This window comes from Rattus norvegicus, chromosome 20 (genome assembly GCF_021556685.1).
Source record: "Rattus norvegicus strain SHRSP/BbbUtx chromosome 20, alternate assembly SHRSP_T2T, whole genome shotgun sequence".
In the NCBI taxonomy this organism is placed as follows: domain Eukaryota; kingdom Metazoa; phylum Chordata; class Mammalia; order Rodentia; family Muridae; genus Rattus; species Rattus norvegicus.
In genome coordinates, this window is record NC_141553.1 from 7126741 (window position 1) to 7140987 (window position 14247).

A 14247-nucleotide genomic window follows, 5' to 3' on the forward strand; every position below is an offset into this window, starting at 1 on the left:
GGTGAATCCACCCTGGCCTCTGGTACCCTGAGGACATGGGGTGACCTGAATTGGCAAATGGGAAGCAGCGAGTACTGCAGAGTTGCTGGCCCGGAAAATTGGGTCACTGGGTCAGCACACAGATTACTGATTGATAGGGAAGCCCGGGGCCATCATCCAGGGACTTTGTCTTAGGGCCCCTCCATGCCAGTTCCACACCTGTGCCTCAGTAACATTGCTAACCCTCACCCCGCCCCAGCCTCCACAGTGAGCAAGGAGAGAGTGGAAGCTGGAACAGTGGCATGGGGGGAGATACAGGGGGCTGGGGGGGGGTGCAAGGGAGCAGGAGGCGAGGAAGGCTCAGGTTCTCTTCAGCAAAGATGACAGTGCTTTTCTCTTCTCCAGGACAGCCTTCTTCTGTTTGGCTTCGTGCCTCTTCAGAGAATTCAGGGACAGAGCAGGGAGCACCCTGTAGGTCTCCTGTGGTGGGAGGGGTGGGGGGTAGAGAGTGAGACCTGTGAAGGTCCCGGGGTCCCAGGGCTTGCACACTTTAAAATCCATGGCCTAGTTCAGCTGAGCCTCCCCCAAGACCAAGGGTAACGATGCACACAGCGGGCACAGTCCCTGCAAGTGGTTCTGCCCTGCACGCCTGCCTCAGTTTCTCCATGCTTCTTGGACCTCACAACCTGGTAGGCAGCTGCACTTCATTAACTTTAAGGCTTGAGAACTTTGGGAAAACAAGTGTCACCCCCAGATTGGGGGAGGGGTGGTGAGCCAGGGTCTGAGGGAAGCCTGACCAAGAGGCTGGTAGAGGCAGCTTCTGAAGGGCACTGATGTGAGTGACAGGGACATAAGGAAGTGGGTCCCTTGGGGAAGGCTGCAGGCCAAGGCGTCAAAGTGCTTATCCATTCACCAAGTGCTGTTGAACGCTCACTAAAAGGCTCTGTGCCAGCAGAACAGAGGACAGTCCTGGGGAGCAGCCGTGTGCTGAGGCTGGGGCAGCCAGCAGACCTTGCAGATCTGGAGTCAGGACTGAGGTAAGCAGGGCGGAGTGGTGCTAGCCCTGGACAGTTCCTTGGAAGAAGCACCACTGAGAGCCCAGGAGAGCCAGGATCCTCCAGGGAGCCAGCAGAACTCCAGTCCACTGAGCCTCTGTGGCTGGGAGTGATGTTGGGATGAGGGGACAGGGGACAAAGCAGGAAAGAAGGGCTAGAGGAAGACTCAGGGACCAGAGCCCATGGCCACCTCCAGCTATGACATGGTGTTTTGTGGCAGGAGTAGTCAGGGGGGCCGTGGTGGGGGACTGTGCCAGACTCTTGTGACAGATTGAGCTGAGGGCTTACAGCCACAGAGGAGTCAGGGGAGTGAGGGCTCCTGACTCAGGCTGACAGGAGATTCCAACACCCTGGACCCTGCCCCGGGCCAGCTAACTTCTGGTGCATTCCTGACCAGCAGTACACAGAGGGCACATGGTGCCGGGACTAAGACTTGACCTCCAGCTAGCATTTCCTCATCTGTTGAATGGGGACAGTAGCACCCAGTTCTTGGGGGTATTTATAAGAAGGGTCAGTGCCCACAGAGTTAGTAAGGTTATGGGAAGCCAGGGACAGTGGGAGCTAGCACCAGGGTGAGAGACGGTGAGAAGGCATGGCTAAGATGGGGCTTATGAAGGGGGCCCTGGCATGCTGACTCCCCCCCAAGCCACCTCCACCCCAGGCAGGCAGGCAGGCCTTCTCTCTCCAAGCACATAGCATGCTTGGCTGTCAGAAGCTGAGCCACCGGGCAGAGCACCTGTGTTTCCTTAGCTGACCTCCCGGGCAGTGCTTCTCTAAGGGCCTGCAGCCTCCTTCCACTGTGTGTCAGTCCTCCCTAGAGGTGTGGGTCATTGGGTTCAGCTCCTGTATCTGCCCCTGCCAGCGAGAGGTGGGTGGAGCTTGCCACTCCCACATCTACCCCTCCCTGTCCTCCCTCCTCCCTGCAGTGTCTCTTCTTGGGTGGTGAGCCTGGGTCCTAGAGCTGGGACTGTGTGCACCGTGTGTGTGCGGTGTGTGTGCGCGTGTGTATGTGTGCTGTGTGTGAACCTTGTGTATGCACTGTGTGTCGGGGGGAGGTGCGCTTGGGTGTGTGTTTCTGTATGTACACACGTGAATGTGTGTACACATACAGAATCAGAGCAGCCCAGGGATTGTTTCTGCAGAAAACCACTGTGCTAGAACCACCCTGTTCCCTCCCCTCCCCGTGGCTGCTCGTAAGCCCCAGAGCTGCTGCTGAAGGGTGTGAGGCTGTAGCCTCTGCTGTAGGCAAGACTCCTGCTCATGGGCTTCGTGACCCGAACACAATGCTGGTAGCAGAGGGAGGCTGATAGCGAGCATTCAGTCTGGGCAGGACTGAAGGGGAAGAGGAGGCAGGCTCCTGGCAGGTCGGGTGGCAAGAACCTGGAAGGCTGCCTGAAGGTGGCTCCCGGCTGCGGGACTGAGCAGTGACAGGGCACAGGCAGTGTGGCTGGCTGATGGAGCAGACAGTGCTGTCTGAAGGTTGGCTCTGGCAGAATACAGGGGTGGACTGCACCTTGTCCGTTAGAGCCGCATGGGAGGCGTCCCGACAGACCCATGTGGGTTTCAGAAGAACCAGGCACTGGCTCCACGGCCACAGCCAGTGCCAAGCCAGGGAGAGACATTGTCATGGCTGATGTCTCTGATCCTGATCCCAAGTCTGAGGAGGCAGCCACACGCACCCCAGAATCAGAGCAGCTCTCCCAGTTGTTAGGAGAAAATCCTCCTAGCAGCCAGATACAGGATCAGCTGGGGCTTAGGACTGTGTCTAGGAGAGCTGGCCACGTGCAGGGCTCTCCGAGGCCTGGCTTCTTCCGGGCAAGGCGCTTTCTAGGAGCCTCACTGCATTGAGTCCTGTCTCCGTGCCACATTCCTTGTCTCAGCAGGCTAGAGCTTACTTACCACTGCATGTGTGTGTTCATGTGTGTGCATCTGTGTATGTATGTGCATGCATGTACCCATGTGTGCTGTGTGCCCGTGAGCATGTGTGTATGTTGCACACATATCACAGCTAACCCATGGAAATCAGAAGACAGCTTGCAAAGTCATCTCTCTCCCTACACCATGTGGGTCCCCAGGGATCCAGCTGGGTCTTCAGGGTTGGCAGCCAGTGCTCTGATTGCTGAGCCCCAAGCTGAGCCGGGGCCTCACGAATCTCCCCCAGGCCATTGGTCGAATCCCAGGACTCATCTGAATGTTACAGGCAGCATCTCCAGCCGACTTCTGGGAAATGGAGACTTGAGAGTTGAAGGCTGAGCAGCTCCTGCCACACCACAGCTATTCTTGTGTTTCCATTTCTTTTTTTTTTTTTTTTTTTTTTTTGGTTCTTTTTTTTTCGGAGCTGGGGACTGAACCCAGGGCCTTGCGCTTCCTAGGCAAGCGCTTTACCACTGAGCTAAATCCCCAACCCCTTGTGTTTCCATTTCATATCGGTTCTAATGATTTGTACAAAAGAGAACCATGTCAGTTTCCTACCTGACCAAAATAAGCAAGAGAACGCGTTAAAGGGAGAAATTACCTGTGATGCTTCACGGTTGCAAAGGGTTCATTCCCTCATGGTGAAGAGGCACGGTTCACATCCATGGTGGCCAGGAAGCAGAGGTGGGGCGGGAGGTTTGGGCTGGCTCACTGCCCACCCCCCTGTAGCGCTGTCCCTGGGATTGTTCTTGCCAATCATGGAAGGTAGCCTTGTCTTAGCATGTCATCATTCTGCTTAGACGTGAGCACTGCTGTAGACACTGCCTACAAGTAGGGCTTTCTGGGTCAAAGCAAGTGCACTCCTTAGTGTGAGGGCCAAACCGGGCCAATATTAATTAAGCTTGCTTCAAATTAGGCTCAAAAACTGTGGTAATGGTCTTCCTCTCGCTCGGCGTGATCAGTAATAGATGGTCCCAATCCTTTGGGGGATTGTTGCTGCTTAGCGTCTCGGATTAAACCCAGCATCCACATATGCTTGTCCAGCCTCTCCAGTGGATCCACATCCCTCGTGGTGGTGTTTTTATCAGCACAGCTTTGATTATGTAGCCCTGGCTGCTTTAGAACTCTCTGTGTAGACAAGGCTAGCCTCCTGTGCTGTGCTCACAGATGCGGTCACCATGTCCAGCCAGCATTATTAGTCTTCACTAAGGAATTCATGAGCTGTTTCAGGGAACTTAGCACTTGGATAAAAGTTGAATGTACTTTTCTTTGCTTATTGTCTAATTGATTTGATTCAGTTAGGTTTTTAAAACAGTGTCTTAAGTTGCCTAGGCTGGCCTCAAACTTCCTATAGAGTTAGGCTAACCTTGGAACTGGTCCTCTGTCCAGAGCACAGGCCGCCATGCCTGATCTGTGCCGTATCCGGGACCCAGTCAGAGTTTCCCGAATACGAGAGAAGCACTCTCTGGCAGCTGGACTACAAACACAGCCCGGGTTTGTGTTGAATTTGCTTTTCCTTAAATTCCCTTTAACCATGTAGAACTTTCATATCATTAAATCTGTTAATCTTTTACCTGTAATCTCGATACCCATAAAGCTTTTATGTGTTTATTGTCAGGCCCATATCTTACTCACGTAAGACGAGTTTTATGTTAACACAAGGTTTCTTGTACTTTATGAGGGCTTTCTTGTTGCTTCGATAGGGTTTCCTATAGCCCAGGCTGGCCTCACACTTTCTGTGTAGCTGAGGATAACCCAGGACTTCTTACCCTCTGCCTTCACCTCCTGAGTGCTGGGATTACAGATGGGCACGGCCACACTTGACTAATGGGTGCTGAGGACCAAACCACAGAGGCTTGGCTACACTAGAGGGACCAGCGCTCCCCACAGAGCCACATCGCCTGCCCTGGTTTACCTGCCTGCTGTAACTTTGACTCTCGGCTGCCTGTGTGCTTTGTCCTGGTGTAGATGTGTAGGCCAGCTTTTGTGTTAGCCCTTTCCCAGCTGTCCTCATAGTTGCCCAAAACTTCATCTTCTCTCTTGATTTGAGGTAGACGTGTGGCTATGTGTGTCTGTATGTGTTTGTATCTTCTGGTGAGCTGCTCACACCCTTCCTGTGTCTGTCACTTAGCGGGAATCTTCCAGGTCCACACATCCCCAGCTTCTGGCTCACTACCACTTAGGCCTCAGGGCTACACAGAGCACAGCCTGTGAGAGGCCACTCTGCAGTTCAGGACTCAGGATGGCCGGGTGGAGCTCAGTGTGAGGAGCTTTGCTGGGCTGCACTAGTTCTTGAGCGTGGTTGGGCTTCACAGCTGCAGGGGATTAAAAACATAACCCTCAGGGGTGCACACCTCTAATCCCATGTTTAGGGCATGGAGGCAGGTGAATCTTTTTAAGTTCTAGGCCAGCCTGGTCTACATGGGGAATTTCAGGACAGCCTGGGCTACAAGGAGAGATCTTATTTTACAAAACAAAAAATAACACACACACACACACACACACACACACACACACACACACACACACACACACACACACAACCAAACTGCTCTCTAAACTTAGCCATTGAGGGGAGCCAGGTCCTACAGATAGACAAGACACTCAGATCCTGAAGCTGAGCTTCCTGGGAAAAGGGTGGTTCTGTTTGCCTGGGATGGATTTGAGCTGCCTGTGGGACATGCATAAGGAGGGGGCCACCCTGGAGCTCAGGCTCTGACAGGGCTGTCCTCTGAGCCTTGAGAAGGTGAAGCAACTCATGCGCTCTTGCTGCTCCCTGCTGGGTGAACCCTCTCCACAGCCTCCAGAGGTGTCACTTCTGAGAGCAGCATTTGTGGATAGTCTTTAATTCGATGAATGTTAGAGTAGCATCAGGTTTCTGTGGCTGAGATGAAACATGTGACCAAAAGCAACCCAGAGAGGAAAGGGTTCATTCAACTTATACTTCACATCCTGTTCATCAAAGGAAGTCAGGGCAGGAACTCACACAGGGCAGAATTCTGGAGGCAGGAGCTGATGCAGAGGCCATGGAGGGTGCTGCTTGCTGGCTTGCTCCTCATGGCTTGCTCAGCCTGCTTTCTCACAGAACCCAGGACCACCAGCCTAGGGGATGGCACCACCCATAGTGGGCTGGGCCCTCCCCCATCAATCACTAATTAAGAAAATGCCTTCCAGGGGGATCTTATGGAAGCATTTTCTCAACTGAGGTGCCCTCCTTTTAGACTCCAGCCTGTGTCAGGCTGACATAAAACTAGGCAGGCACAGCCCCTCTTGGAACAATCCCAGGAGAACACTCGGGCTCCCACAGTCCATGGGAACCAGCATAGAGCTGTTTCCTACCTTCCTACCTCAGGCAAGACAGGACACTCCTCAGAACAGTGGTTCTGGACAGCTTCACCCTGGGCCATAGTGGTGGGTCAGGGTGAGCTGCCATGGGTACCAGGACCTCTGGGTGATCACTTGCTCACACCAGTGTTCCAGCACTGAAAACGAAGGGACAGCAGTGTGAGGTCATCGTCGGCTGCACAGCCTATTCAGTCCATCCTGGGCTTTATAAAGTCCTGTCTCAAGAAAAGAGAAAGCTCTGCAGGGACTGAGGAGGGCACTAGAGCAGCATTGCTGGTAACAAGAGACCATGCAGGGTGCCTGCGCTCACCACCCTCCTCCCTGACCATCTCTTGTCTCTCCCTGCCCAGGCGGTCCATCTGCGCTCAGACCCAGATGGTGGCAGAGCTATGACCAGGCCTGCAGGCGCCACGCCAAGTGGGGGTCAGTCATGGAACAGCCACAGGAGGAGACCCCTGAGGCCCGGGAAGAGGAGAAAGAGGAAGTGGCCACGGGTGACGGAGCCCCAGAGCTCAACGGGGGACCAGAGCACACCCTTCCTTCCAGCAGCTGCACAGGTATGGAGGGGCTGAGGGGCAGAGCTGGGCAGGTGGACATTCAGTTTCTGTGAACAACGTGGGGTGCCAAGAAGTAGAGTGACTAATGCCAGAGTCTGGGGCCTGCCAGTCACCAGCCAGTGGCATACAGGAATGGTAGGTGAGCTGGATGTGGGCTTTTATGGGAGGTGGGAGGGTGTTTGTCCCTTTTGCTACCCCTGCCCATCAAATGTCTGACGCCATGTGTACACCTCCCTGGGCAGCGCTTGGCTTTGGGGCGGGGGCTTGTGCATGCTCGCCTTGTGTATCCAGGCACCATCACTGCGATGCACCCCTAGTCCTGGCTGCACCAGGAATCGTGGGTCATGCCTGCCGTTGTCATGAACCACTGGAACTGGGAGGCCCGGTACTATCCCTGTGCTCTGCCCTGATTGAGCGGAATGCCAAGTAGTCTTGTGCCTGTGACTTGGCCACTTCTGAGCATCAGGGTTCAGCTGGCTTTTTTCACTTGCTGGGTCACTTCATTGACTCTCTGTTGGTGGCAATGGTGACATTCTTCTCTGGTGGCCAGCATGGCCCTGTCATCTCATCCTCATGACACCATGTCCAGCCTGCACACAGGGCCCCTCAGGCCCCACTCTCCCTCCCCACCTCTCCTCCTCTGGCTGTCTTGGGCCTGTGTGTCCTGTTGATTCCGGCCTGCCCTCAGAGCCTCCAAGTCAGACGGATGGCTGTGACTTGCCACTGGTTTCACTGGAAAGGCCACTCCAGGTTATCTGAGGTAACAGGGCCAGGGAGTAGGCTAAGCCTTTACCTGGGCCTGCCATCAAGAAGGGACCAAACCTTGAACCATGCCTGTCACCTGGAACCCTCACAGCAAGGCTTTTCCTCTTCAGCACTCAAGGGTGGGGTGGACCAATGGCAATCCCACCGACCTACCCACATCCTCAGAGTGACTCCCACTGGCATTCTCAGAACAGAGGATGGCCTCGGCACAGTCACAGGCTGCTCTTAGGCAACAAAGGACCAAAGGCATAGTGGTGTGTGCTGTTAATCCCAACGCTCAGGAGGCAGAGGCAGGAGGACACCCGAGAGTTCAAGGCCAGCCTGGTCTACATAGAGAGACCTGCTGAGAGAGAAGAGAGAGAGAGGAGAGAGAGATGGGGAAGGGAAGGAACACACTGGCAGTGTGACAGGTGCCATGAAACCGCTGAGGATGGGGAGGAGGAGGAAGGAGGGAGGCATGAGGTCTGGCCTGGCTGCCTGCCCTGACAACTTTGTCCCCATATCTGAGTCTGGACAGGAAGCATCCTGTCCTGGGGTTCCACACACACCTCAGCCAGGTGATTTCCCACCACAAGCCATTACTGGGGTTGTAATGTTCACATGCCAGCCAAAGTGCAGTGGCTGGGGCAGAGTCAGTTGAGGACAGAAAGAGGTGTGGTGGGGACATCTGGAGCAGCGTCAGCTGCAGGACTGCTCGGGCTCTGTGTCTGGATACATTAGAGGTGGTTTAGCAACTGGACTGGTAACAGCTGTGAGAACCACGGCCTAGGAGATCAGCCCTCGCAGAGAGGTTAGAGCGAGTGAGGCTCGAGTGGCCAGGAAACTGCTCCCAGAGTGTGCAGTGAGCAGAGACCCACTCAGGTCAGTCCGTCAGCTCGGTGGTAGACTATTGGCCTGATGTGATGTGGAGCCCCTAGTTGGCAATGGTGACAGGGTAGGACAGATTTGTGTCCCTCTTCACCCTGCAGATCTGCTCTGGGAACATGTCCCCTGTACCTGTTTGGTCAGTGAGCACGGAGGTGATCTATTTACCACAGCATGGCTCATAGGAACAGAAAAAGGGTGTCACCCTCTGTGGGAAATCCCGTAGGTAAGCCCTGCCACGGCCCTCAGGGCAACACTTTCTAGTCAGTAAAAAGGATGAAGTCAGAGCCAGGGGAACAGTCCAGTGATAGAGGCGCTTGCCGCCAAGCCTTCTGACCAGAGTTCAATCCCCGGAACCTACATGGAAGGAATGAACCAGCTGCTGCAAAGTGTCCTCTGACTTTTCCTCACTTGCACACACATGTACACACACGCACGCGCATGCACACGCACACACAAAGTACATAAATTTTTTAAAGGATAAGGTTGAGACCAATGCCGTGGCTCAGTGAGTAGAAACTCTTGCTGCACAAGGCCAAAGACCTGAGTGTGGTCCCTGGAACCTACATAACAGTGGCAGAGAGGACCAATTGTGCAGTTGTCCCTCAACCTCCACATGTGCCGTGGCACACATCCCCGTCACAAAGATCACGTACACTAGTAATAAATAATAAGGACTTTTGTTTTGTTTTGGGTTTTTTGTTTGTTTGAGACCAGGCCTCTCCCTGGCTGACCTGAAACCTACCTGTAGACCAGGCTGGTCTCAACTCACAGAGGTCTCTGCTCCGGAGTGCTGGGATTAAAGATACACACCACCATGATGAAAGTTTTTTGTTTTCATTTTGTTTTGTTTTGAAGAATAAGGTAGATCCAGGCATCGTGGCTCATGACTGTCATCCAAGCCCTGGGAGCTAAGACAGGAGAACCACAGGTTCCAGGCCAGCCTGTTTCAACAAAAAGCCCTTAGTATAACAGGTGCTAGACAGCGCAAACCACAGGACTACAGGAGTTGATTTAGTCGTGAGCGTGTCCGTCATGACCGTCGTGAGACACGGCCTGCCCCGCGCGTCTTTCTCAGCAACCATGTGTGACTTTCATAACTTCAGAAGCTCTTGATCTGCTTTGTCCCAAAGTAGAAATAGACAAACTGACCAGGCATGATGGGACACTCCTTTAATCCCGGCACTTGAGAGGGAGGCGGAAGCAGACCGCGCTCTCTGGGCTCAAGGCCAGCCTGCTCACCATAGTGAGATCCTGTGAGGACAGAGAGGCCACCCACAACACACCCAGGTGGACCCTGCAGGCTGTGACCCTCACTGCTGCCTCAGGCCCTCATCTTAGTCACTACAGCTCTCAGTACCTGCTAGCCCCCTGCCCTGTGCCCGAGTCTAGACCCAGAAGGAACCCTGAAACCGTAGGAAGGCTGCACCGCTCCTACCCCTGCATGTGTGCCCACACTAAACTTCCTTGCTCCAAGTCCACACCTGCCACCATTCTGTCCCCATGAGGTAGGCAGTACAGGCCTCACACTAGCACATAGCAAAAGGAAGCACATGCCCCTGCTGGCAGGGAGACTGACCCCAGGAGCTGGTGCTCACACCCCACCTCTCCCACCCTGACCCCTCCTGAATCAGGGCAGCACACACACAGGAGAGCCAGGTAGCTAAGTGGCTCTCCTCTCTTTTTTTTTTTTTTTTTTTTTTTTTCGGAGCTGGGGACCGAACCCAGGGCCTTGCGCTTCCTAGGCAAGCGCTCTACCACTGAGCTAAATCCCCAACCCCTATGGCTCTCCTCTCAATGTGTGCTTTTTTCCTCAGCAGCACTTGGTGAGTGTCCAGGGCTGGACACCATGTCAGAACGGGCCGGGCAGTGGTGGACAGAGCTGAACACCAGCCCAGAGGAGCCCAAAGTCCAGGCAAAATGGGACAACAATCAAGAAACCACCCAGTTAGCTGGGTGTGGTGGCACATACCTTTAATCCCACAAGAAACAGGCAGATCCCCCAAGTTCTAGGCCAGCCTGGTCTACAGAGCAAGTTCCAGGGCTACACAGAAACCCTGTCTCAAAAACAAACAGAAACAAAACAAAGCGAGAAGCCAGTCCCCAGCCTCAGGTGCACTTAGAGCTTATCCTGATGTGAGAACTAAGAGGCTCTGGCAGCGCTGTGACTAACCAGGCTGGCCCGTGCGCACCTCACGGCTGTGATGACAGCCTGCTTCCAGCCCCTGGGGCAAGATATTCAGGAGAGCCTCCACCACCGTTCGAGAATGTGGGGGTAAGTCAATAGTGTGTGTTTGCTGAGCTTGTACTCTGATGACAAGACCGATACTCATGTGGGGTGCCAGGGCCAGGTTACACAGAGTTCAGGTGTCTAACGACTGACCTCAGTCATCCTCAGTGCTGAGCCTGCTCTGTTGATTTTCAAAGCAACACGACTGCTTGACAGGAAGAGCGTGCCTGGGGGCTGCAGGAAAGTGTGCAATGCCACCCCCTTAGTCAGGGGTTTTCAGATAGACAGAACCGATAAAGGGAGGTGCGCGCGCGTGCGCGCGCGCGCGTGTGTGTGTGTGTGTGTGTGTGTGTGTGTGTGTGTATGTGTATGTATGTATGTATGTATGTATGTATGTATGTATGTATGTATGTGTCTGGTTCCACAAAGTTATAGGTGTATGTGTGAATGTGTGTGAAGGGCTGGCTCACACAGTTATAGTTTGTGTGTGTGTGTGTATGTGTGATGGCTGGTTCACACAGTTATAGGTGTGTGTGTGTGTGTGTGTGTGTGTATGTGTGTGTCTGTGGCTGGTTCACACAGTTATAGGTACCCAGTCCTGATTCCGCAGACCAGGCTAAAGTTACCAGGAAGCAGCTCAAGGACAGAGTCAATGGAGGTGGGGGTCCACTCTTCCAGGAGGAAAGAGGACCCAGCCATTCCCTCAAAGCTTTTGCCTGTAGGCCAAGAGCCACATGCACTGTGAAGCCTTGTAAATTAACTCCTTACCCTAGTGTCCCGAGTTAGATGATAGTCATGTCTTTGTCTCTCTTTCTTTCTTTTTGAGATAGTTTACATAGCCCTGGCTGTCCTGGAACTCATTCTGTAGACCAGGCTGGCCTCAAACTCAGAGATCCACCTGCCTCTGCCTCCTGAGTGCTGGGGTTAAATTAATCTAGACTGTTCTGTGAACGGAAGCCTGGCCATCACAGCTCAGACAGATCAGCAAAGCCACCCCCACCGCTGTCTTTAACTGCTTCAACATCTGTTTTCTCGCCTATCATGCAAGGGCACAACGCCCAACTTGGTGGCTATCCTGAGGTTTTACGTGGAGGAAGGGATGTGGTTCCCAGTAGAGTTCCAGAGCACAGGCGTGCAGCACGCACTCTGCCTCAGGTCCCAGTGCTAAGCACAGCCAGCAAGTGACCTCACATAAAATGTAACCAGCAGGCAGGCACGGTGGCATTTGGGAGGCTGAGGCATGCACAACACCATGAGTTCGGCACTAGTCTGGGCGACCTAATTAGACCTGTCTCAGACACAAACAATCCAAAAGACCCTTGGCCAGTAGGGGGGCCTGGCAAATATGGCCTCCTCTGCTGTCCCTCCTGGTAGGCGTTGACCCTTGGGAGGTGTCTAGGGCACCTGATGGGATTCTGGCAGCTGGCCAGGCAGGGAGCTCCAGGTCTGGTGGGAAAACCTGACTCAAAACACAGTGGAAGCCAGGCGTGGCATCAATCACCTTTAATCCCAGCACTCAGGACGCAGAGGCAGGCGGATCTCTGAGTTTGAGGCCAACCTGGTCTACAAATCTAGTTCCAGGACAGCCAGGGCTACACAGAGAAGCCCTGTCTCAAGAAGAAAAAGAAAAGGAAAGGAAAGAAAAAAAAAGAACACAGTGGAGAGTGATAGACACACACACACGCACGCACGCACGCACGCACGCACACACATACACGCACACACATGCACACGTGTTCAAGACCATCCTCAACCACATGATGAGTTCACAACTAGCCTGGGCCACAGGAGCTCCTGTCTCAAAAAGAAAGCAAAAAGGAGAGAAAGCAGTAAGGAAATAGAGAAAAGGCAATGTTCCAGCAGGCAGACAGTGCCCGCACCACAGAGCAAACCCAACCTTTTGCACCCTTGGCCTGAGGAGCTGGGGCAGTGTTGTGTGTGAGGAAGAGTCTCGTAGAATCCCATCACCAACTTGGGCAGTCACTGATCCACCTGCCGCACTCTGACAGGATGTAGCAGAGAAGGTGCAGGACCTTCCCCTCCAGGACCTCTCCTGTGGTGCAGTCACACTCTGGGGGGTGAGGCTGTGGTGCTGAGGACAGATCCCTCAAGCCAGGAAGAAGCGAGACATTGGTTTTGGAAAGGCCACCCACACACCATTTCTGTCTGCTCAGTACACAGACTCACATGACACCGTCGGTCCGCACTGGTCCTGCTTCTCTGGCCTTGTGTATCAGTTACAGACAGCCGGGAGTTCTGCCCAATAGTCCTCGCCCGGGCATTCCACCCCTCACAGCCTGGTGAGCTGGGCCTCTCTCTCTCTCTGGCAGTGATTCCCCTGGACTACCTCCCGTAGCCAGTAGGATCTGGTTATCTTGGCTACTTACAGGGTTCTGGAGGTCTAGAGACACCCACCCCCCAACCCCCAACCCCCCCCAAGCCAGAGAGCCTACCAGGACAGACACGGGTGAGGGGAGATGCTGTGCCAGGCTCCTCCCGGCTCTACATACACAACAGGAGCTTGCTGTAGAAGACGCAGAGCCCCTAGGAGCTGTGGACCTTGGTACCCACGGCTTCTTAGCCTTGGGCTTCAGTGGCTGCCATTCCCTCCCAGCCCTCACGCCTAGTGCATGGTGCCCACATGGGAACACACGGACCCCACCCCACCCCTTTCAGCCGGTGAACTACAAAAAAATGCAAAGGTGCTCTACCTTCCAGAACGCCTGCCAGAGAAGATGAGGGCTCAGCTCTCCTCAGCTGGGGCCGGAGGGCACTTATAACTTTGCAGTAACTAAGGCACTCATGACTTTATGTAACGCGTCCAAACTTTAGCATCCGGATGGCCACAGTCCCCGAGGTCCCCTGCTGCCTGGGCTTCCCTGCTGTGGCCAGAGGTGCAGGATGGGAGCTCTGGTCTCATTGGTCACATGGCTGGGGGTTTCTCCTGCTCGAGTGTCTGTCACTAATCTGGGGAGGTGGTGCTGTTCTCTGAGGAAGTGAACCTGCAGTCCCAGGAGAGAGCCCAGGCGGTAAGGCTCACAGAGATGGATGGGCGGAGCCAGGTGACTGAAGCACAAGGCAGCCTCCTCCCTAAATCTCAGAGTAGGCTCAGAAGGGGCTCGCTGGCATCTTGACAGCTGTGTGACAGCCTGTCCATCCCTGTGGCAGTGCAGCCGCAGCCTCCCTGTCCTTGCCAGCTCTGAAATCTCATCGCAGAGCTCTGTGCACTCAAGAGAACAGTGCAGGTTGGTGCTGCGCCTGCGCTCTCGCTCCAGCAGGACTTGTGGGCGTGGCTTAGAGCTGAGATTCTCGGACAGCGTCCCTGTGGTCCACAGAACTCTGGGGATGGGGGCCAGCTGGGCGGAGCTCTGCACCCACAGTTCCCAACAGACACACGCCACCCCGCTATCATCCAGGGCCCACTGAAGAGGCTGTTTGCCCAAAGCCCACCCGGCCCCTCCTCTCCCAGTCAGGGAGGCTGTACCAGCAGCTGCACCCCTGCCTACCATGGCTCACACTCACCGGCAGACTTGTCCTA

At 54.4% G+C, this 14247-nt stretch overlaps 1 protein-coding gene across 5 annotated transcripts in view; it reads left to right on the top strand.

Moving 5' to 3' along the window:
- Ppard (peroxisome proliferator-activated receptor delta) overlaps positions 1–14247 on the top strand; it is a 65419-nt gene that overhangs the window by 45229 nt on the left and 5943 nt on the right. For 4 of the 5 annotated variants that reach the window (XM_087596967.1, NM_013141.2, XM_087596964.1 and 1 more), the window contains 1 exon segment: positions 6644–6850. In XM_087596967.1, the coding sequence (XP_087453093.1) occupies positions 6683–6850 (168 nt within the window). In that variant the 5' untranslated portion in view covers positions 6644–6682. 5 annotated transcript variants of the gene reach the window in all.